General features: G+C 53.8%; 3 protein-coding genes across 12 annotated transcripts; 1 reads left to right on the top strand and 2 right to left on the bottom strand.

Annotated features, from left to right (window-relative positions):
- The first annotated feature begins 550 nt into the window (after positions 1 to 550).
- Positions 551 to 17,974, top strand: Iffo1 (intermediate filament family orphan 1). 9 transcript variants are annotated; one of them, XM_032905646.1, is made up of 10 exons: positions 552 to 1,361; positions 4,926 to 4,986; positions 5,078 to 5,173; positions 6,306 to 6,446; positions 6,718 to 6,723; positions 7,523 to 7,680; positions 7,809 to 7,929; positions 8,175 to 8,267; positions 15,188 to 15,318; positions 16,705 to 17,974. In XM_032905646.1, the coding sequence occupies exons 1-10, from the start codon at positions 583 to 585 to the stop codon at positions 16,808 to 16,810; spliced, it is 1,692 nt and encodes a 563-aa protein (XP_032761537.1). In that variant the 5' UTR covers positions 552 to 582; the 3' UTR covers positions 16,811 to 17,974. The 9 variants fall into 9 exon arrangements, with proteins under 9 accessions (XP_032761541.1, XP_032761540.1, XP_032761537.1 ...); XM_032905644.1 differs by having other exon boundaries at positions 8,172 to 8,267; XM_032905645.1 differs by having other exon boundaries at positions 6,715 to 6,723.
- Positions 17,975 to 18,229: 255 nt separating this feature from the next.
- Positions 18,230 to 18,753, bottom strand: LOC116903259 (glyceraldehyde-3-phosphate dehydrogenase-like; the record flags this gene model as incomplete). The annotated part of the gene is made up of 2 exons (XM_032905641.1): positions 18,230 to 18,299; positions 18,410 to 18,753. Coding segments are annotated over 2 exons (414 nt in total), but the record flags the coding sequence as incomplete, so codon positions are not given.
- A 367-nt stretch (positions 18,754 to 19,120) lies between these two features.
- On the bottom strand, positions 19,121 to 22,022 carry LOC116903257 (glyceraldehyde-3-phosphate dehydrogenase-like). 2 transcript variants are annotated; one of them, XM_032905640.1, is made up of 3 exons: positions 21,853 to 22,022; positions 21,571 to 21,611; positions 19,121 to 19,691 (listed from the first exon to the last, which is right to left on the bottom strand). In XM_032905640.1, the coding sequence occupies exons 2-3, from the start codon at positions 21,591 to 21,593 to the stop codon at positions 19,442 to 19,444; spliced, it is 273 nt and encodes a 90-aa protein (XP_032761531.1). In that variant the 5' UTR covers positions 21,594 to 21,611; positions 21,853 to 22,022; the 3' UTR covers positions 19,121 to 19,441. The 2 variants fall into 2 exon arrangements, with proteins under 2 accessions (XP_032761531.1, XP_032761530.1); XM_032905639.1 differs by lacking the exon at positions 21,853 to 22,022 and adding an exon at positions 21,700 to 21,834.
- Between the last annotated feature and the right edge of the window lie 1,193 nt (positions 22,023 to 23,215).

Raw genomic sequence — 23,215 nt, 5'->3', positions numbered from 1 at the left:
TAGACCAGACTGGTCTCCAACTCAGAAATCCATCTGTCTCTGCCTCCAAGTGCTGGGATTAAAGGCGTGCGCCACCACCCGGTGGTTACTGTTGTGGTTTTTGAGGGGACTGAATACTGGCAGTTTGTAGGAAAGTGGGCCTGGGGTTCTTCAAAGAGAAACAGTTGTACCCTACTCAAATGGCAGATGAATTTCTCCTTCCACTTCTTAGTCTCCAAGGAAAAAGCCATAGAATTGGATCCATGGTACCGCGGAGAAGAGGCAGTAGGGAAGGCTGCCTCTAAAGTCCCAGAGGTCCTGTGCCTTAGATCCTACAGTCAGGATCTTAGGCGGTGGTTCCCTAGGAAGGGCGAGTCTGGCTCCTCCGGTGTTGACTCCACTCACAGGACCTCAGACCCCGGAAAGGTTCAGAGCTAATCCTCTAACGAGGGCTTTTCATTGGCTTCCTCTGCTCCCTCCTTCATGACCTTTGCCCTCCTGCCGGGACATCTGATTGGTCACTCATATTCCACAAGCATCTCATTGGCTCGTCTCCTCACCCTCTGCTGCACTGGTCTCCCTCTCCCAGCAGAAGGCGCAGCCATGAATCCGTTATTTGGTCCCAATCTCTTCCTCCTACAGCAGGAGCAGCAGGGCTTGGCAGGGCCGCTGGGGGACCCTCTGGGAGGTGACCACTTTGCCGGGGGAGGGGACCTGCCCTCGGCTTCGCTTGCCTCGGCTGGCCCTTCTGCCTATTCGCCTCCGGGGCCTGGTTCGGCGCCCCCAGCAGCCATGGCTCTCCGCAACGACCTGGGCTCCAACATCAACGTACTCAAGACCCTAAACCTCCGGTTTCGCTGCTTCCTAGCCAAGGTGCACGAGCTAGAGCGCCGAAATCGGCTGCTGGAGAAACAGCTGCAGCAGGCTCTAGAGGAGGGTAAGCAAGGCAGGCGGGGCCTGGCCCGCCGTGACCAGGCGGTACAGACCGGCTTCATCAGCCCGATCCGGCCCCTGGGGCTGCCCCTGAGCTCCCGGCCGGCCGCCGTGTGCCCCCCATCAGCGCGGGTGCTGGGCTCGCCCGCTCGCTCGCCAGCCGGACCCCTAGCATCCTCTGCGGCCTGCCACTCATCATCCTCCACCTCCACCTCCACCTCCACTGCCTTCTCCTCGTCGACCCGCTTTATGCCCGGCACCATCTGGTCCTTCTCACATGCACGCCGACTTGGACCGGGATTGGAACCCACGCTGGTGCAAGGGCCTGGCCTGTCGTGGGTACACCCTGACGGGGTGGGCGTCCAGATCGACACGATCACTCCCGAGATCCGTGCACTGTATAACGTGCTGGCCAAAGTGAAGCGGGAGCGGGACGAGTACAAGCGAAGGTAGGGACAGGGTTCAAGACATGCCACACGTAAACACAACAGGGCAGAGAGTTAGTGAGGGTTCCCAGAACGGAGAAATGTGTGTGTGTGTGGTGGGGGGAAGAATCACGTTCTCAAGAGTTGAAGTTCCTGCTGTGATAAAAGTGGGGAGTATGGAAGGATTTGGATGCGGTGGGCCCCAGAATTCACAGACAGTTCTCAAGTCAGACTCGTGGCCAGAAGCATTCTAGAACACTGGGAATTGATACTTCTTCTGGCGTGACTCCCTGTCTCATGCAGGCTGCAGTGTTTGCATGACTCTGCTGACTGTGGGGTGTTGTGTGGTATGAAAGGGAGACGTCCGAGAGGGCTCTGCATCTGTGGGTCTTGACTGTTCAGATCTGGGGGCACTTCAGGACATAAACTCCACACATGGGATGAAGGGTGCAGCTTTAATTTTGGAGGTAAATTAAGTGAAGTTGGAAGGAGGTAGTAAAGAAGAGACAGCCCCTGCCCAGGGCTTCCCCTAAGGCAAGCCTCCAGAAGCCAGGTCTCGCCCTGGTTCCCTTTGAGAGGCTCAAGAGTTCCAGAAACTAAAGGCATTGCTTGGAACAGTCCAAACAAACAGGAAAAGACAGAAAGAAAGGGTAAGTGGTCTCCTAGGACAAGGAGAAGGGATGGCTATCACAGGGCTGGGAGCAGAGGGGCTCTAGCAGAAGAATTGCCAATGAGGACCAAGTTAAAAAACAAAACAAAACAAAACAAAAAAAAAAAAAACATTGGTAACATGGGCATGCCCTATAGAGATACAGAACAGAGTATCTCAGAACCAGCCCGGTGGGTTCTGAGGATGAAGGTTTGGCTTTCTGAGAGGAACCCTGCCCCTAGCAGGTTAACCCACGAGTTAAGAGGAAGGGATGTCACATTGGAGTGCAGGCTGTAGATCAGGAGGACTCCCTGGATGGCTGGTAACCAGGCAACAGGACAGGACCACAGGCAGAGCCAAGTTTCTGAAGGCTGACCAAGCCCCGGTTGAGGAGGAAGTAGATGGCAGTCAGAGGGAAGGAAGCCCAGGCTTGGAGGCTCCAGTGCCTTATCTAAGGGGACCCTTTTGGGAGATAGCCTGGTCTATGTGTGCAGGCCAAGGTGGCAGGGATTGCCATCCGCTTAGCCGTGTGAGGACCATTTGGAGGCCCGGGAAACACATTGCCGGGTCTGGGTGACCTTCAGGGATTGGTAATCTGTTAGCATCCCCTCAGATAACGTGTGTCAGCAGCTTTCGGAAGTTCAGTCCTCACCCTGGCTTCCACGTCGAGGGTGGCCCATGTGTTTGGGTTTTTATTCATCCCAGCATCTAGGCACCACCCAGAACTGGCCCGCACCTGCCTCCACCCCGAAGGGCTTAACAGTCAACTGGACAGTTCTGAAGTTCTGCTGTAGCCGTAGGAACAGCTGCTCCTCTCCAAGGCCTCTTTTAACACAGAGTGTTTGTCCTTGGTGCAGCTGTCGTGGGCAGCAAAGAGTTATTCCTTGGGGATTGATTAGCTCATCACTCTGCAGCCGCAGAGGGCCGGCGGCCAGAATTGTGTGGTACACGACACTCGCCCTTCCGCCCCAGAACCCCTGCCTGCCTTCTGCGCTCATTAAAGCGACACTGCCCTCCCACATCCTTAGCCTGGACAGCAGCGTGGAGAGCTTGAGGATTAAACTGGGCGACCTCGGAGCTCCGCCACCCCCTAGCTTCCTTCTCAGCTCCTTTGCCTGTGTGACCTTTTTCTTGGGGCTCAGTTTTTCCAATACAAGAATGGTCCTTGTTTTCTTTTCAACTCAAAGATAGGGCTTATTTGCAGGAGAGACCTTTGGTAAATGTAGGATGTACAAAACTGCCCAGATTCTCCCCAAGTTATGGGAACCTCAGAGAGAGAGAGAGAGAGAGAGAGAGAGAGAGAGAGAGAGAGAGAGAGAGAGAGAGAGATATTTTGATTGATTTGAATGCAGGTCACACTGCACTGGTGTGACTGACCGGAAAACACCGTGAACGTCTAGATAATTCAGTTTCAGATTTCTTACCCTGTATGATCCATCTCAATCATCATCTTGCCTTAAACTTGCTCACGTTTCCCTGGGATTTATTGAGTTCATTATCAGATAGGACTTGGGGCCCTCCCTGGTGCATCTTGGCCAGGGTGGATCCTATGGGCTCTTTAGAGACTCACAGGCCAGGCACACAGGGTGCCACATCCCATATTTGTAGAGGAAGAAAGCCCAGCAAAGACAGAGGTCTCATGGAAGAAAGCGTGTAAGGTGAGGATCTCAGACTGTCACTGCCGGAGCAGGAGAAGCAGATATGGGGGGGTGCAGGACTGGCAGGGCTGGGGAGGGTGAGGGAGGCCCAGAGCTGAGCTGCATGGTCAGCTACAGGGTGGTGGCTAGGCTGGCCGCCTCTTCGCCGGCTGCCTGGGAGTTATTATTAGGAACACTGCAGTGCGGCTGTAGGTGCAGGACACGGGAGAGCAGAGTCATGGAACCCGAGAGGGCGGGCAGGGAGGGGAAGGAGCGAGGAGAGAAGGGGCCCAAGAGCTTAGTCCTCCGGATGGCAGAGGCTGCCCTCTGCTGCTTCCTTTCCACGGATCTCATTTTGAGCCTTTTCCTTCAGTTCCCTTCCCTCTTTTCTGAGGCCAGAGGAAGTCTACGCAGGCAGAGGTGATGAGTTCATGCACACTGGCATTGCCTCGGGTTCTCAACAGGGCCAAGCAGCACCCCACCTTCCGTCTCTATGACGGGATGACATGTATAGTAGCCCTGGGTAGCGCCTCACAGGCCCTGCTCCATTGCAAGTGTCTTCCAACCTCCTGGCAATGTTGGGTTTGAGCTCTCGGGTGAGAGATCCTATGCTACTTGGCCGTGCCTTCTCGCCCACTCTGTTCCCTTTCTCTTGGGTGTGGTTACTCGGCAATCACTAGCCTCCCTTGCCCACTTCTTTCTTCTGCTGGGGGGAACATCACGCCAGCCCTGTGACCTTATAGCTCACGTCAAGGGGCTGGGTGGGGAAGGACTTTGTTCCCAACAAGGCTGCTGAGCAGCTCTTGATCCAGCCTGTGTCCTGCAGATGCTTTCACAGGAGGCAGGGCAGCAGCCTAACAAGCTCTGTTCTGTGCGGGCAGGAGCGGGAGACCGGATCTGTGCCACTGAAGGTGGGAGACTGGGTCGTAGGGGGGACCTGGTGGATTGGTGTGGGCAGGAGGTGGGGGATGAGACCGACCTGACAGCTGGTGGAACTGGGCTCATGTGGGGATGGGTACTTCAGAGGGCAAAGTGGCAGCAGTTGTCTTTAAATATAGTTCTTGGTACCTGGTCCGGAGGTTCTGGGCAGGCAGTGGGTGAGCTCAGCCCTTGCCGGGAAGTGTGGAGCCATTCAACAGCTGCAGCTGCCCACTGGCTGGCTGCCCATAAATTCTTGTCTCAACGAATTCCCATCTAGGGGACCAGACCTGAGGTCTGGAGCCTGGGCCTGAGGGAGGGATGGGGCGGCCATGTCAGGAGGGACTCTAGGCTATGTTCTCTCCCCTTCCCGATGTCTGTCAGGTGGGAAGAGGAGTACACAGTTCGGATACAGCTACAAGAGCGAGTCACTGAGCTCCAGGAGGTGAGGGGAGCCACCCCGTTGCCCCTGCTTCCCTGTCCCTCCCAAGCCTTTCCCCACACCGACATCATGTCCCCTTTCCTCCCGGCTGCAGGAGGCCCAAGAGGCCGACGCCTGCCAAGAGGAGCTCGCCATGAAGGTGGAGCAACTGAAAGCTGAACTGGTGGTCTTCAAGGGGCTCATGAGCAATGTGAGTTGGGCCTTCCTCCCCCTTTCTCCCAGGGATCCCTGGGTGCTCGCTGCTCCTGGCCCCTCAGTGTCCCTGTGCCACCCCTGCCTCCCCCACTGAAGCCATTGGTGAAGGCAGAGCCCTGAGCTGTCTGACAGCTCACACCTGTAAGCCCAGCACTCCGGAGGGGAGGGAGGGAGGGAGGGAGGGGAGGGAGGGAGGGAGGGAGGGAGGAGGAGGCAGAGCCGTCAGAAAGATGGGGAGTTCAAGTCTAGCTCAACCATGTTTAAAAAAATAAAATACGGGGGTTGGGGATTTAGCTCAGTGGTAAAGCGCTTGCCTAGCAACTGCAAGGCCCTGGGTTCGGTCCCCGGCTCCGGAAAAAAAGAAAAAAAGGAATGTGAACCCCTCTGGAGCCAGCTGCCTGGGCTCATGTGTGAGTTCTGCCACTTGCTAGCTGTGGCCTTAAACCTCTTCCTGACCCACAAATCCTTCTCTGTGCCTCATCTGTGGAATGTGGGAAAGAGGGAAGGACATCTCAGGGTTGCCTTGAAGCAGATAATGCCCCTGGCTCGTGTGTACAAGTGTCATTTGCCAGCCCCCCCATCCCTCTCCCCCTCTCTCCCTCCCCCTTCCCCCTCTGGTTTTTTGAAGCAGACTTACTCTGTATAACAGCCCTGGCTATTTTGAACTTGCTCTGTAAACCAGGCTGGCCTTGAATTCTTCAGAGCTCCCCCTGCCTCTGCTGCCCAAGTGCTGGGATTAAGGGCATGCACACATACACCCCCACCCTCCCTCACCCCCCACCCCCGCTGCCTGGATGACATTCCCAGCAGCCCCTTTCATCTCTGGGGACTTAAGTTTCAGGAGGATAGAGAGCTGTCGTTGGTTCAAGGGAGGCCCTGCCCATCCCAGCCTAGGCCAAGCCTTCCCAGATCTGAGCTGGCTGGGTGTTCGTCTTATGAGCCACAGGGTGGATGTGCACAGTGTGACCCGTGGGTACCCTGGGAAAAGGGATCATCCAGCAGGTCAGGGGCTTCTGAGGAGGTGACGGTGCTGTGCTCTGAAGGATGAGGATTTTGCTGTGGTTTTATCAGTCCCAGCTGAGGTACTACTGAGTGTCTCCTCACTGTTCCTGGTGTTCCTGGTACAGAATCTGACAGAGCTGGACACCAAGATCCAGGAGAAGGCCATGAAGGTAGACATGGACATCTGCCGCCGCATTGACATCACGGCCAAGCTCTGCGACCTGGCTCAGCAGCGCAACTGCGAGGATGTGATCCAGATGTTCCAGGTAAGGGGCCTGCCGGCCGCCATCTCAGGGGCTGGGTGGGGTAGACAAGCTCCTACTATGGCGGGCCTGAGTCTCAGGTCCTGCTCCCCTTCACCCTGGGACACATCTTGTCCCCTGGGGCCCTTGGTGGGACTAGGCTGGGAGGCAAGGAACAGCCTCAGGAGAGAGGTTTTGGAAGCCATCTCTAACTCCTTCTCCCCCTCCCCCCCTCCTCTGTCTGCCTCTCTTCTCTCTGTTCCTCTCATCTTTTCTCTTGCTTTCTCCATAGAAGAAGCTGGTTAGTGTGACCTCACGCAAGCTTATTGTCCCAGTCCCTGTCTCTAAGCCACCCGCCCTCAGTTTTGAACCACTGGGCCCTTCCAAAAAGACGCCTTCTTCCTTTCTGTTTTCCTTGCTCCTCCGTTTTTAGTGTCTTCCTTCTCCTTCTCCCAGCGGCCTTCCAGATCTGGATGTGACTTAAGCGCTCCCATAGTAAACACAAGTCTCTCATCTTCCTCGCAGCTAGAACTGGGTTCAGCTGAGCCCTCCCTCTAATGAGAAAGACTTCAGAACCAAACCTGACCCGATTCCTCCGCACTTAATGAACACGACCTTTTGCTTTTTCTAAAGATTTATTTTCTGTGTATGGATATTTTGCCTCCATAATGTCTGCACACCACATGAGTGCCTTCTGCCCAAGGATACCAGAAGAGGGCATTGGATTCCCTTGGAACTGGACTTATGGAGGGCACTGAGCCGCCACGTGGCTGCTGGGAATTGAACCAGGGTCCTCTGGAAGAGCATCCAGTGCCCTTAACCGCTGAGCCACCTCTCCAGCCCTCATTAAGCCCTTCATACTGTGGTCATCACCAGCCGTTTCTCTCGTCTCACTGCTCTACTCCTGTTCCTCCTCCTCCATTCTTCGCCTGCAGCCCTGCCCTATCTGCGTGTGTCTGCCTGTTTCTGTCCCTGTCGTGTAACTGTCTCTTCTCTGTCCTCCTTCCTGCTGGCCCCCCTCACCCTGCGGCCTCCCTGCCCACCCTCTCCTCATGCACCCGGCCTCGCCTCTGTAGTCTCTACACTTGTCTCCCATTAAGGTCCCGTCCATGGGGGGGCGGAAGCGGGAGCGCAAGGCTGCTGTGGAGGAGGACACCTCCCTGTCGGAGAGTGATGGGCCCCGCCAGCCTGAGGGGGACGAGGAGGAGAGCACAGCCCTCAGCATCAACGAGGAGATGCAGCGCATGCTCAGCCAGCTGTGAGTCCCGCAGCTGCACCCCAGCTGCCCTGGCCAGATGTGCCCCGTCCCGAGGCCGGAGCTCCCTTAGTGCCCTGTGCCTGTCCAGAGGCCCCAGTGCCCTTGACACGTGGGTTCCCTGTCTGTAGGAGGGAGTATGATTTTGAGGACGACTGTGACAGCCTGACGTGGGAGGAGACTGAGGAGACCTTGCTGCTTTGGGAGGATTTCTCAGGCTATGCCATGGCGGCCGCAGAGGCCCAGGGAGAGGTAACCTCCCTTCCTGGCCGTAGGCCCCTCAGGCTCTGCCCCTATGTCCTCCACACCCCGCCCCTCCCATGCTCTGTCCCCAGTGTGGCTTTCATCCTCCCTGGCTTCTCCCCATTCCTGTTTGCCGACCTTCTCCATTCTGTTTCCTCTAACTGGACTTTCTCTCTCTTCCTGCCTTGGCCCTGGAATGTCCCTATTCCTGTCCCTCCCTGGTTGGCTGCCCCTCGATTCCCTTTCTCCAGCAGCAGGAGGACAGCTTGGAGAAGGTGATCAAAGATACTGAGTCCCTGTTCAAAACCCGGGAGAAGGAGTACCAGGAGACCATTGACCAGATAGAGGTAAGGGTGCCGGCCGCCGGGGCTCTGCCTGGGCTGACTCAAAAGCCACGCTGTAGGTCTCCTCGCTGGACCCCAAGATCAGGAGCTTCTGTCTGTTGACAGGAGGAGTGACACCCTTAGTTGTGACCTCAGGATCTGGAGGCAGATAGATGTGGGTTCAAATCTTGGCTCTGTCACCATGAGAAACAAATCTTCTGCCATCCTCCTTCTTCCTATTTATTTTACACACACACACACACACATGTATGTATGTATGTATGTATGTATGTATGTATGCATGTATGTATGTATGTATTGAGTGTCCGGGAGCATGGTTTTTTTTTTTTTTTTTTTTTTTTTAAAGATTTATTCATTTATTATATGTGAGTACACTGTAGCTGTCTTCAGATACACCAGAAGAGGGCATCAGATCCCATTACAGATGGTTGTGAGCCACCATGTGGTTGCTGGGAATTGAACTCAGGACCTTTGGAAGAGTAGTCGGGTGCTCTTAACCGCTGAGCCATCTCTCCAGCCCGAGCATGGGTTTTTTTATATGGGTTCTAGGATCAAGCCCAGGTCTTCATGCTGTGTCCTTAAGCCTCCCACTGAGTGAGGAATACCTCAGCCAGCTCCTTCATTCATTTTTTTTTTTTAAAGATTTATTTACTTCATGTATGTGGGTAAACTGTCGCTGTCTTCAGACACCAGAAGAGGGCATCAGATCCCATTACAGATGGTTGGGAGCCACCATGTGGTGGCTGGGAATTGAACTCAGGACCTCTGGAAGAGCAGTCAGTGTTCTTAACCTCTGAGCCATCTCTCCAGCCCTTTTTATTCTTTCGACAGAGACTCTCTCATGCATACATGTATTCCATGGTATGTGTGTGGAAGTCAGAGGACGTGTGGGAGGAAACTCTCTTCTTTTATCATGCTGGTGCCAGCAGTCCATTTTCGGTCTTTGGACTTGGTAGCTTATGCCTTTACCTGCCGGACCATCTCCCACCAGTCTGTCTTTATTTTGTCTGCCTTCCTCCCTCCCTCCCTCCCTCCCTCCCTCCCTCCCTCCCTTCCATCTTCCTTCCTTTCCTTTTTTTCCTTCTCTGTAGCCCTGGCTACCGTGGAACTTACTACATAGAATTTACTCTTCCTCTACTGGGATTAAGTGTGCATGTACCACTGCCCAGGCTCTCTTGTTCTTTCTGAGTGTCCTCCCCGATCCCCGCCTCTCTCTTTCTTTGCAAGATCTTGTCCTGTTGTTTAAATTGGCCTCAAGCTCCTGGTGCTTCTGCCCCCACCTCCCATGTGGTAGGATTATGGGTGTAAACATTAATCCAGCTTTGCACTGACCAACTTTTTATCCTTCCTTGGGTCTTCTTCCTTTCGTGTGTGTGTGTGTGTGTGTGTGTGTACATACATGTGTGGAGGCCTGAAGACAAACCTGGGTGGTGTTGAGTGTGGTTAAGGTTGTTTTGGTTTTGGTTTTAATTGAGATAAGGCCTTTCACTGGCCTGGAACATGCTGAGCAGGCTAGGCTGGCCAGGGATCCCGAGGCATCTGTCTGTCTGTCCATCCTTAGTTTTGGGATTGCAAGTGGTGTTCTACTAGGACTAGTTTCTTCTTCTTTTTAAGATTTACTCATTTATTTTATATGAGTGCTCTGTTTGTACACCTCCATGCCAGAAGAAGGCATCAGATCCCAGGATAGATGTTTGTGAGCCACTGTGTAGTTGCTGGGAATTGAACTCAGGACCTCTGGAAGAGCAAACAATGCTCTAAACCTCTGAGCCACCTCTCTAGCCCTAGCTTCTTTTTTATATGGGTTTTGGGCTCAAACTCAGGTCTTCATGCTGTGCCATTAGCCTCACACTGAGTGAGGAATACCTCAGCCAGCTCCTTCATTCTTTTGATATAGGCTCTCTCACACACGTGGGCACACATCCGTTCTGCCTACCTGCCTTCCTTTCCTGCCCCACCCTCTCAGTCAGTGTCTGTCTGTCAGTGTCTGTCTGTCTGTCAGTCTCTCTCTCTCTCTCTCTCTCTCTCTCTCTCTCTCTCTCTCTCTCTCTCTCTCTCTGCCCCCCCTCCCTGGTGGCCAGAGGTGGGCATTAGATTCCCAGGAGCCGGAGCTCACAGGTGACTGACCCTGACATGGGTGCTGGAAAATAAACTTGGGTCCTTCATAAGAGCAGGGACTGACAAAGCCATTCCTGCTAGTAAATAGTTCTTAACTATTGAGCCATCTAAGCCCCACCCAGATAGACTCTTTCTGTGTAGTCAGTCAAACTTGGGGCAATCCTCTTGCCTCAGGCTGCAAGGGTTAGAGATGTTTTCTACCATGCTAAGGGTGGACCTGTCTCTTTATTTGTCCAATAGAGATGTTCATAATCTTTCCTAGCAGGCAGGGTTATTAGGATGATCAGATAGAGGGAGATGCGAGGCTCTTAGGATGGGATCTGGCAGGTTAACGAGGCATAGTATGTGTGTTTATTACTGGGAACACCCTAAACACCGCAGCACTCTGAGGGTCTCCTGTCTCCTTGGCTCAGCCTTGGAGCTCCTGGAGGAGTCTCCTCTTTCATTTTTGAGTCTTGGGCATCATTTATGAATGGTGGTGGAGCTGGGGTTTAGATTGGCCTGCTAGACTGCAGGCAGCTTTGTCGGCAGCAGGAAGGAGGTCGCCATCAGAGGGCGGTGGACAGGGCTGTTTCTCAGACACTGATATGGGAATGAGTCAGGAGACTTCTGCCACTGGGCTCCCTGCAAGCCCTGAGGTGTATTCCCATGTCTGTGGGGCTCACCCTGCTTGTATTTTGAGACGGAATTTTGGAAGTAACTTCCCGAGTCTGCAGTGTCCCCGCATATGTCAGATAGCTGTCCTACTCTGAGCAAAACCAGAGGCCCACCCAGCTAAGCTTTGCCTGGGACAAGTGATCTCCTCCATCGCCTCCTTAAGGATTTATTTACTTATTAAATATAAGTACTCTGTGGCTGTCTTCAGACATACCAGAAGAGGGCACCAGATCTCATTACGGATGGTTGTGAGCCACCATGTGGTTGCTGGGATTTGAACTCAGGACCTCTGGAAGAGCAGTCAGTTCTCTTAACGGCTGAGCCACCTCTCTAGCCCTGTGCCTACCTCTTACAGATGATAGATTTAAGGCTTGGTCTTTTTCCCTTCCGTCAGCGGGTAGGAGTCAGCGCAGTGACCCCGTACTCCTTCTGTGGTTCATCCCTTAGCCCACAAATGACCAGATGTGAACATGATCTGGTGAGAGGAGAAGCACCTGGGCTGGGACTGCGCTCCCTTGGTAGAATGCCTGCTGCCTGCCTTCATGCCTGAGCCCGGGTTTGATCCTAGGACATGAAGCAGGGTGTGTGGTGATGCCTTTAGTCCCAGTACTGGGAAGAGGATCTTTATGAGTTTGAGGACAGCCTGGTCTACAGAGCTACTTCCAGGCCATCCAGGGCTACACAAACAAACCCCCACCTCCCACACCCCCCAAAAATTCGGAAACATGTTTGACGCTGTTCCTAAGTTGCATGACTTTTGTCCTTTCCTGGGAGAATGGCTTGAGAAAGGCACAGGAAGTTCCCTCGGCAGCCGTGGTGGCAGGGACCTCCACCTAGGGCATCTGTGGGACCTTTATCTTTTATCTGTGTGACCTTTGATCTCAGGGTTATTGAGATAGTGCTAGACCAGCCCTCCCCCCATTATTGAGTGGTAACGTGAGTGGTGGGTGGAGTTTTCTTCCATGGCCCCACCCCCTCATCTTTCCCATCTACCTCTACCCCTCCCTGCCTTTTCCACTCTGATCTCCCACACTGAGTCTGAAGTTTGGGGGAATGACTTGTTGAAGGCATTTCCTAGAATGTGCACTTCCCCTTCAATGTGCAAATCAGGGTGACCTAGGACACTCAGACATGGCTGGTAGTACTGCCTTCTGCTTTGAGAGACCAAACGGGGTGGGGATGGGGGTGGGGTATATTTGTATGTGTGGGTAGCAGCTGATCTCTGACCTGGAATTGTGTGTGCATGTGTGTGTGTGTGTGCATGTGTGTGTGTGTGTGTGTGTGTATGTGTTTCTCTGTGTATGGTGTGTCTGTGTGTGTGTATCTGTGTGGTGTGTGTGTCTGTGTGTGTGTGTGTGTGTGCATGTCTCTGTGTCTGTGTGTGTGTGGTATGTGTGTGTCTGTGTGTCTGTGTGTGTCTCTGTGTGTGTCTATGTGTGTGTGTGTATGTGGTATGTGTGTGTCTGTGTGTGGTGTATGTTTCTGTGTGGTGTGTGTACCTGTGTGGTATGTGTGTGTGTGTGTGTCTGTGTGTGTGTCTGTGTGTGTGTGTGTGTGTGTGTATGTGTTTCTCTGGGGTGTGTCTGTGTGTGTGTATCTGTGTGGTATGTGTGTCTGTGTGTTTGTGTGTGTGCATGTCTCTGTGTCTGTGTGTGTGTGGTATGTGTGTGGCTGTGTATGTCTCTGTGTGTGTCTATGTGTGTGTGTGTATGTGATATGTGTGTGTCTGTGTGGTGTGTGTGTGTCTGTGTGGTGTGTGTGTGTGTGTGTGGTGTGTGTATGTGTGTGTGTGTCTGTGCGTGTGTGTGTGTGTGTGTGTGTCTGTGTGTGTAAGTGTGTGTGTGTGTCTGTGTATGTGTGTGTGTGTGTCTGTGTGTGCGTGCGTGTGTGTCTGTGTGTGTGTGTGTCTGTGTGTGTGTGTCTGTGTGTGTGTAGATGGCAGCTGGCCTCTTATCTTCAGGATCATTTTTCTCACAAATGGCTCAGTCTATTGTGGAAACACGCATGCCTTTCGAGCCACCTCCTCTGTGGCGTACCACCCAGCTGTCCAGCAGATGACCCAGAATGCCAGTGTCCTGCTGTCCCCTTGTCTGCTCCTGTAGCTCACTTCCTTCTTTCTGCCCACCCCACCCTGTCCACTTCACATTTTTTTCGGGTGGCTTCGCACAGCCCATCCACAGCTTGAAGGCCACTCTTCTGCCCTGTCTTTGCCCTCGGGCAGCCAAGTAGATCTCCGCACAGCAGTTTGGTTCCCCCATCGGGCCCCTGGTCTTTGTATCAAAGACAAAGAGAGGCCGTGGAGTGTCTCTGGCCTACATACTTTTCCGCCTCAGCCTACTTTTTTTGCTGCCTTTAAACCCAGCTGCAGAGTCAGCTCTAGGAGGGAGACTTCTTGATACAGAGACCCCATTTCTTTTGTGGGGAAAATTCTGGTATCAGGATGCACCTTGTAATCACTCAGATGGGAAGTCTCTCTAATGTGGGGGAGCCGCATATAAGTAAGAAAGTGAAGCAGAGTGGAATGCTGTAAACAGAAGCCAGGCTCCCTCCGTTGCATTGAGCTTGGGAATATTTGACAGTGAATTAGCTTCAATAGAGGGAAGGCTCGGTGGAAAGATGGACAGATGAGCAGGAACCGTCTGCCCTTAAAGCGGTGGGATTCAGCCTTCTGATGCTGCAGCCCTTTAATACAGCGCTTCATGCTGTGATGACCTCCAACCATAAAATTACTGCATTGCTGCTTCATAACTGTAACTTTGCTACCGTTATGAATTGTAATGTAGGTCTGGAGAGATGGCTCAGTGGTTAAGAGCACTGCCTGCTCTCCCAGAGGTCCTGAGTTCAATTCCCAGCAACCACGTGGTGGCTCCCGACCATCTGTAATGGGATCTGATGCCCTCCTCTGGTGTGTCTGAAGACAGCTACAGTGTCCTCACATAATTGTAATGTAAATATTGATATGCAGAGTATCCTATATTCAACCCTTAAAGGGGTCGCAACCCACAGGTTAAGAACTGCTGCCTTAAAGGAACTGACTTCCCAAGTCAGTGAGGAAGGTGCAGCACACAGAAGCAGGGTGAGCTGAGCTAGAGAAACCCTAGGAGTGCAGCATCCCAATGGCCCGCTTCTGCTCATGGGAGTGAAGTCACACCATTGTGCCAACATTGACACCCTTTCCTTGTTACTCTCGCCTTTTCCTTTTGTGGGTCTGGGGATTGAAGCCAAGGCCCACTGAGGCAAAACCCTTCACAGCTGCAGCGGCAGGCTTTTTTTTTTTTAGACAGAGTTATGTAGCTCACAACTGGCCTCAAACTTGCTTTAGAACAGACTTACCTGCAACTTCTGATTAGTGCCGGGATTACAGATGTGTGTTACCCGGTCCAGCTTATGGGATGCTGGGGATCAAAGTACGGTTCTGTTGCAGGCTAGGCAAGCCCTCTACCAGCCGAGCTACAGTCTGAGCCTCTGTGTGTGTGTGTGTGTGTGTGTGTGTGTGTGTGTGTGTGTGTGTGTGTGTGTGTGTGTGTGTGCGCGCGCGAGTGCGTGCGTGTGTGCGTGTGTGTGCATGTGTGTGCGTGTGTGTACGCATGTGTGTGCGCGCTCGCGTGTGTGTGCACACGTGTATGTGTGAGTGAGTGTGTCTGTACATTTGCGTGTCCGCACAAGTGTGTGTGCACATGCCATGGTGCAGGTATGGAGGTCAGAGAACAATTTGGAGTTGGTTTTCTCCTTCTTCTATGTGGGTCCCTGGCATCGAATGCAGATTGGCAGATGTGGCAGGTACCTTATCCACTGAGCCCTTTGGCGTGGCCTCCTTCCCCCTTTTTGAGACCAGGTTTTAGGTTTGCTGTCATGACTCTCCTGCCTCAGCCTGAGTGCTGGAGTGAAGGCTGTGCTCCCCCACCCGCCATGCTTTTACAGAGAACTCAGACATCTGGCTGATTCTTGGGTAGCAGTAGGAGTAGATTCCCAGAAAGGCTTGAGTGTGGGGCACCGTCCTGAGCCCTTGCCTCGCCAGGGTGAGGGCCTGAAGTTAGAGCGCCAGTTGCTGCCGCCCCTCCCCCACTTCCATATCCCGGGGAAGCAGGCGATGGAAGCTTGCTTGTTTTCTGAGCTGCTTGGCCCTCCCTGACCCCACCCCACCGCAGCTGGAGCTGGCCACGGCCAAGAGCGACATGAACCGGCACCTGCATGAGTACATGGAGATGTGCAGCATGAAGCGGGGGCTGGACGTGCAGATGGAGACCTGCCGCCGCCTCATCACACAGTCCGGAGACCGGTAAGGGCCGCCCCGAGTGGCCGTGGCTGTCTCCCAGGGAAGAAGGCTGGACAGGCCCCAGTGGCCTGTGGGAGTGACCAGGTCACATCTTTATGTCCAGCTGTCCTTGGGAGTCCCCTGTAGGTGTGGCCTAGAATGAAGCTTCCTCTCCCTGCCTTGGCCGTCAGATGAAACCGACTAGTGCCCAGCTCTGAGGGTCTGAGAGCCCAACCCTGGCAAGGAACAAAGAAATAGAGGGACAGGATTTTATCCAAATCCAAATCACAGCTTCTGTGTTTGACCTTGTTTAAGAGTAAATCTGGGGTTTTGGAATATAGCTCAGTGGTAGAGTCCTTGTCTAGCCTGTGTGGGGCCCTATGTGTGCATGTGTGCACACAGACACACACACACACACACACACACACACACACACACTAAGATTTTTTTAGAAATCTGTAAACCAGGCCTAGCGGTACATGTCTGCAGTCTCAGTCTTGGAAGGCGGAGGCAGAAGGATTGTCATGAGTTTTAGGCTGTTCTGGACAGCAGCAAAACCTTGTCCCACACAAACCAAACAGCAACAACAACAAACAAAAGTCAGGCTTACGAGTGCATACCTATCATTCAGATGCACAGAAGCAACGGGCAGGTGAATTGCCACAAGTACTAGACCAGCCTCGCCTCTGAGGAGTTCCAGGCCAGGCAGGAATGCAAACTGACTCATCTCAAAGAGAACAAAAAACCCAACCCAACCCAACCCCCCAAATCACATTGTATGGTGAGCACGCTAACTGGGTTTGTGGCCACCCCAGCCACTTTGAAGGCAAGAGGAGGGGCTGGAGAGATGGCTCAGCGGTTAAGAGCACTGACTGCTCTTCCAGAGGTCCTGAGTTCAATTCCCAGCAACCACATGGTGGCTCACAACCATCTGTAATGAGATCTGATGCCCTCTTCTGGTGTGTCTGAAAACAGTTACAGTGTACTCATATACATAAAATAAATTAAAAAAAAAAAGAAAATCAACTGAAAGCAAGAGGATTGCTTGCACCCAGGAATTTGGGGTCAGCAGTGACAACAGAGTGAAACAGCCCCCTAAACCCCCATACTCCCCCAGCCTCACCTACAGTCCCCACAGCCCCCCGCACACCGAATTACTGCTGGATAAGAAGCTAGGGCCTTAGTGTGGCTCAGGAAACATCTCCATGCTGTGACTTCAGACTTTTCTGATCTCTGAGTCCCAAAGAGCGAAACTGTTCCTCCCATCAAGTTGAAAACAAGTTCCTTCCCTCCCCCGTCCTTGCCTGGCATCCCCCTGTACCTCAAAAGATAAGGCCAGAGAAAGCAAGTTTGGAAGTCTCAGGAGCCTTCCTGCTTTGCCCCAAGGTGACAACTGGTGTTTCTTTCTAGAAAGTCTCCTGCTCTCACTGCGGTCCCGCTTAGCGACCCGCCGCCGCCGCCAAGCGAGACTGAGGACTCCGATCGAGATGTCTCATCTGACAGCTCCATGAGATAGGAACCAGGGCCTGGTGCCCCAGAGCTCCCTGGGGCAGGGGTGTGGGTCTGCAGAGGACCATCTTCTGTGCCACCGCATGAAGCCTGGCCCTGGCTTGTCCTCTCCAGGGTTCTGGGGTGTCTGGAGCTAGGCTCGGCCCCACCCCCTGTACAACTCCCAACACACTGGGGCACTCCTGCCTTCCTCACATGTGGGTATCTGCTACTTCTCCATCTTTGGAATGCTGCCAGCACACTCGGGAGCCTCCCTTCTCCATTTGTAAGGAATGTGATTACGGGACCTGCCTGTTTTCCCTGGGTTTTGTACTGGTGCTAACTGGCCTAGGCACTCGTGTGAAACAGATTCCGCATGTACCTTTGGATAGGACCTTGCTCCCTAGGAAGGCCTTGAGGGCGTGGACACTGCACATGCTCACAGCTAGCTGCCCACCTGCCCACCACAGTGAACATGGCTGTGCCTTTGGGAAGTCCAGTGCCTGGGCCAGGTCGCCGCTGAGATGAAGCTGCTGCCACACTTGGGTGTGGCCTGCACAAGGTTAGGGGTGCTCAGGGTGTCGCCTCAGTGACCAGCTGAGGGAATGCCTCCATGGCTGTCACTGACAAAACCAAAAGGTTACAATGTCCCTGTCCTAGGGAGCTAGGATCTCCCAGGAGAGGCTATGCAGAGCTGACATTTGAATGGAACCTTTGAAAGCAATGAAGGTGTTGAGTCACTGTGTAATGCACCTTCATTTCATTCCCAACCAACAGTGAGCGCTGGCAGTCACTGCCCCAGAACCAAAGCACCTTCAAGTGCCCACACCTGAAGACAGATGTGAACAGCTCAGCAGGGACCTTCCCTCTTCATGGACACAATTAGTCCTACTGTACTGGGCACCCTTCCAACTTTACCTAATTTAACATCTGGAGACTTTGAGAGCTGGGTACAATTAACCTTTGTTTTCAGATAAAGGACACAGATCTTTCTCAAGAGCAGCAAGCTCTGAAAGTCAGTGCTGTTCAAAGACTGCACCTTCTGTTCCAGTGTCAAGCCCCACCCTCTGCACTGCCAGACACATCAGGTGTCTGGACAGGCGGCCTGGGCTGGCACTCGGTTAGAATGTAGCCCTGGACCTCTAGCACCCAGCTGGATGGCAGAGCCAATAAAGATATGTGCACAAAACCGGATGGAGCCTCCTTCACGTGCCCATAACCCCCACAACACTGCATTCACACACAAGGAGAGGGTGCAGCGAACTTTATTGATGGTATTCAAGAGAGAAGGGAGGGCTCCCTAGGCCCCTCCTGTTATGGGGTCTGGGATGGAATTGTGAGGGAGATGCTCAGTGTTGGGGGCTGAGTTGGGATGGGGACTCCTCAGCAACTGAGGGCCTCTCTCTTGCTCTCAGTATCCTTGCTGGGCTGGGTGGTCCAGGGTTTCTTACTCCTTGGAGGCCATGTAGGCCATGAGGTCCACCACCCTGTTGCTGTAGCCATATTCATTGTCATACCTAAAACAGATTGGGACAACTGTTAGTTTGGGCTTCTTTTCTAAGCTGGCCACCAGAGGGGACCAAACCTTCAGTTACTCTTAAGAGCCAGGCTTGCCACCCCCACATACCAGGAGATGAGCTTCACAAAGTTGTCGTTGAGAGCAATGCCAGCCCCAGCATCAAAGGTGGAAGAGTGGGAGTTGCTGTTGAAGTCGCAGGAGACAACCTGGTCCTCAGTGTAGCCCAGGATGCCCTTTAGTGGGCCCTCGGCCGCCTGCTTCACCACCTTCTTGATGTCATCATACTTGGCCTTGTAAGGGCAAAACCAAAGATGACTGCTCTTGCCCCAAGTCACCACATCATAGACAAAACAAACCCAGCTCTCCCCATACGTACAGGTTTCTCCAGGCGGCAGGTCAGATCCACAACGGATACATTGGGGGTAGGAACACGGAAGGCCATGCCAGTGAGCTTCCCGTTCAGCTCTGGGATGACCTTGCCCACAGCCTTGGCAGCACCAGTGGATGCAGGGATGATGTTCTGGGCTGCCCCACGGCCATCACGCCACAGCTTTCCAGAGGGGCCATCCACAGTCTTCTGAGTGGCAGTGATGGCATGGACTGTGGTCTAGAAAACATAAAGGCAATGGGTGAGGTCTTGCAGGGCAGCCCCTCTTACCCAAAGGGACATCTTCAAAGAAAGGTCCACTCATGCATGAGCTGTCTCCATTGCCTACATACCATGAGCCCTTCCACGATGCCAAAGTTGTCATGGATGACCTTGGCCAGGGGGGCCAAGCAGTTGGTGGTGCAGGATGCATTGCTGACAATCTTGAGGGAGTTGTCATATTTCTCGTGGTTCACACCCATCACAAACATGGGGGCATCAGCGGAAGGGGCGGAGATGATGACCCTTTTGGCCCCACCCTTCAGGTGAGCCTGTGCAGGAGAAGTTGATTTCAGACTCAGCTCTTCAGTTTGGAGGTTGCACCCATAAAGGGCTCCCCTTACCTCCAGCTTCCTGGCCACTTACCCCAGCCTTCTCCATGGTGGTGAAGACGCCAGTAGACTCCACGACATACTCAGCACCAGCGTCACCCCATTTGATGTTAGCGGGATCTCGCCTACAGGCGGGGAACAGGACAGAGTTAATGCCGCCCCTTACCATCTCCTCAAAGTGCCCTGTGCATGTTTCCATACGTACTCCTGGAAGATGGTGATGGCCTTCCCGTTGATGACAAGCTTCCCATTCTCAGCCTTCACTGTGCCCTTGAACTTGCCGTGGGTAGAGTCATACTGGAACATGTAGACCATGTAGTTGAGGTCAATGAAGGGGTCGTTGATGGCAACAATGTCCACTTTGTCACAAGAGAAGGCAGCCCTGGTAACCAGGCGCCCAATACGGCCAAATCTGAGGCAAGAAATAGGCGAGTTAGTTGGGATCAGTGAACCCCTCCTGGGTTTGTAGTCAGCCCTGGGCCAACACATGCTCTTCAGAAAGTAAAGCACTGCTGCGCCATGGGCGTGGAGATCCTACAGCAGCCCGCTACACACGCATCACAAAAAGGTGCAAGTTCTTACGCTGATTCAGTACAGCATCAGAAACGTAAGCAGCGGGAAGTTCATGTTTTGTCCAGAATTTCCTTTAATAAAGCCGGTTGAATGCTTGGATGTACAACCCAAATATAGAATGTTCCCTCCCTAGAAAGTCCAAAGAGATCTAATTTTATATTCCTTGAGCCACCCGGGGCTGGCGGGACTTTTATAGCAGCTATAAAGTGGAGGTTCCTTTCCTGTCCAAGAGGTGATTAGGCCCACAGCCTTGCCCAGCACCCCAAAGTAATTTTAAGTCTCTTAAGAAGTGGCGGTTTGCCCCGGTCTGGGTACAAGCTTGGCACATGGCATTCATCACCCCCACCACACAGGCCTGGGAAGCCGGTTCCAGCATGGCTGGACTTCAGGCTACACTCCCGGACAGGAGAGAACTCATTCATCAGCAGCTCAAAGGGCAAGGCTAAAGGTCAGAGTGAGCAAGACAGGGCCAGCCCACCTGCTTCCTCCAAGTCCCTTTCTGGGGGAAAGATCAAGAAAACCAGTGACTTTCCAGCCCTAATCCCAGGACTCATTTGCAAAACACCTGTCTTTCCTGGCCCAAAAAAAAAAAAAAAAAAAAAAAGGAGCAGGAGCAACAGATGTGTGGAGGGGTGAACAGGGCAGAGAGCCCAGCTCAGACCCCAGATACAGAAAGGTCAGACAGCTAAATTTAACCCCAGATCAGGGCGGAGTGGGGAGATCTGGTTTCTGGAGGATGGGTTGGGGAATAGGGTAGGATCCTGAGGCTCTGAGACACCCAATCCTCTTAGTGACCTTTACATCCTGGCCTATAGGGTTTGGGTCAGTGCTGGGCTGGGATGGAAGTGGAGGCCCTGGAGGGAGGGGGCTGCTACCACCGGAGCCATTTTGTGGCAGAAAATTTCTTTTCAGGACCATCATGACTCAGCTCCCCTCCCCACCCCCGGGCTCGGCACTACGCCATTGCTACCGCACCTCCGGGGCTGGGAGGCCAAGTAGACCTCTGTAAATGCACTTCGACTTCCAGAGAACAATCTAGAATATAAGTTATGCCCGAGGGAAATAAGGCTGGAGGGCTATAAAGGCTAACGAGAGACGGATTGTATAGTAGAGCTCTAATGAGAGCACGGAAACCTCGCCATCCATCACCTGGCCTACAGGATAAAGGACACTCCACCCAGCTGAGAGGAATGAGAAAGTTAGTCACAAGCTAAGAATGAGGAAGGCCGAAGGAAGATTTCCTAACGGTGGTTCATTCATTTCCTTCCCGTTTGCAACATGGCGGCGGCCAGTTACCATAAGTGAAGCCCTTAGAAGATGCGCAAAGGTATGCACCTCACACCCCTGTGCCACCGACCCTGAGGAAGGGGGCGATGGGGGAGGGGCTCCCCTCCTGGCACGTGACTCCTCTGGGCGCGAAAGTAAAGAAAGAAGCCCCAGCCTGGGGATTACGGGTCGGATCCTGAGCGGGTGCGCGCCAGTGTCGGGGTGCTCCTGCTACTTTAGACTCCGGGCCGCTCCCCAGCAAAGGCGGAGTTACAAGGGGAGCAACAGCTGGGGCCCCGTTAAGTGCGAGCCTTCGCCAGGTCCGAGCGCTGACCTTGAGGTCTCCTTGGGTACTTCGGCCACCCTATCCACCTCCCCGCACGCTACAGCACAGCCCCCGATTCAGCCAGACCGGCATGCGCAACGGAGCGGGGCCCCGCCCTGGAACTCACCCGTTCACACCGACCTTCACCATCTTGTCTATGAGACGAGGCTGCGGGAGAAGAAAGTCAGATTAGCGTGGCCAGTCCCCTCCCCCCACCCGCCTCCATTCCCGCCGCATGCCCCATCACGTCCTCTACCATCCCCTGCAATGCGGAGCCTGGGCTCGGCTTCCGGACCTCGCACCAGCGCCCCTAAACCCGTACAGCGTCCTTCCCCCCCCCCATTCCTAGTTTCCATTCGTCTCCGGCCTCCTGCGGCCCAGTCCTTTTTTTTTTTTTTTTCTTTTTCACCTGGCACTGCACAAGAAGATGCGGCTGTCTCTGGAACAGGGAGGAGCAGAGAGCACCAGGGAGGGCTGCAGTCCGTATTTATAGGAACTGGATGGTGGGGGGAGCTGATGACGCGCGCCCCGCCTCCCGCTCGGCTCATCCAGTCCCAGCTCAAGGGCGCAGAGGCCTGAGCTACGTGCACCCGTAAAGCCGCGAGTAGCTGGGCCTCTCTCATTTCCCCCCTCCCTCTTTTTGGACCCGCCTCGTTTTTGAAATGTGCACGCACCAAGCGTGTGGGCTCCGAACTGAGAGGGGGAGGGGAACTGAGATTGTCCCGCCGAGGAAGTGACCGGATGAGGGTTCCCAGGATAGGAGTCAGGGAATACAGACTATGGATTAAGGACGAGGAGTCCTTGGAATGTGCACCAAGGACATCCAGGACCCAGAAACCAGAAAGCTGCTTCCCGAATAAAATGGGAGAATCTGAGAGCTGCAGGAACCAGGGAAATGGAGCAGAAGTGTGGGTCTGCCCAAGGCTGCCCCATCGAACTTCTCCCTATTATTGAAAAGGCTTAGGAGAAGTTGAGGATCTTCTCCTCGTTGTTCTTCGGTAGTGACACAGCACCCCCCACCGCCCCGAAAAATGGAGCAGAAGAAAAGGCTTGGGGAGGGACGGGGGGGGGCACTTTTCCTCCGGTGGGGGTCCTTCGCAGCCCCATTTCCCTCTCCCCACCTCCTGGCTTGTATCTCTTAGGCCAGAGTCCTGGCTTGTGTACCGCGATGTGAAAGCAAGGAAGTGACTAGAAGCTTGAAAAGGAGATTCCTACGCCATAGGTCGGGGATCCCCTGCAGTCTGGAAACCTGATTGAGACAACACTTCCCTGAGTTTACCTGCTGAACCTATACCGGGGCCCCGGGGTAAGGGCAGCATCCCTGTTGAGGGTTGGGTTGGAGGAGGCTCAGAGGCCTTCCCTCCCCGGAACCTGAATTGTACCGCCCAGGATTGAAGACACTGTCCCTTTCACCCACCGCAGCCCCAGGGTGGAGAGCTGGGACGTGAGGGCGGAAGTCCCTCCCCATCCAGGCGACCTGCTGACTGGCCCTGGAGCCAAGGACTCTCTTTCCTTGGCTGCCCTCGTGGAAGCAGGGTGAGATCAGAAAAGGAAGAAAGCAGAAGGGAAGTATCCCGAGCCAGAACAGGCAACCCCTAGCCTCTTTGCACAGTGGAGGGAGAAAAGGAATTGTTTGCTTTGCAGGGTAGGGAGGCTAGAAAGGGTGGAAGGGGTTGCTTGGGAGGTACGGGACATCAGCAGGTGCGGGCCAGGGGGACCCTGGGGCTTCTTTGCTAGGCCAGTGCAACTTGAGACCAGCCCCCTGCACTTCT

The sequence above is a fragment of the Rattus rattus genome, chromosome 6, assembly GCF_011064425.1.
Source record: "Rattus rattus isolate New Zealand chromosome 6, Rrattus_CSIRO_v1, whole genome shotgun sequence".
NCBI classification, from domain to species: domain Eukaryota; kingdom Metazoa; phylum Chordata; class Mammalia; order Rodentia; family Muridae; genus Rattus; species Rattus rattus.
This window is presented reverse-complemented; position numbering and strand designations above follow the sequence as displayed.

What these genes read in the sequence shown, in the direction of transcription:
- Iffo1 (XM_032905651.1), top strand. Translation starts at nt 583, where the DNA reads ATGAATCCGTTATTTGGTCCCAATCTCTTCCTCCTACAGCAGGAGCAG. An exon ending in AGACCATTGACCAGATAGAG is followed by an intron (nt 8,268 to 15,187) that starts GTAAGGGTGCCG and finishes ACCCCACCGCAG; the next exon opens with CTGGAGCTGGCCACGGCCAA. An exon ending in ATCACACAGTCCGGAGACCG is followed by an intron (nt 15,319 to 16,704) that starts GTAAGGGCCGCC and finishes GTTTCTTTCTAG; the next exon opens with AAAGTCTCCTGCTCTCACTG.
- LOC116903257 (XM_032905639.1), bottom strand. An exon ending in GTGAAGGTCGGTGTGAACGG is followed by an intron (nt 19,692 to 21,570) that starts GTGAGTTCCAGG and finishes TTCTTGCCTCAG; the next exon opens with ATTTGGCCGTATTGGGCGCC.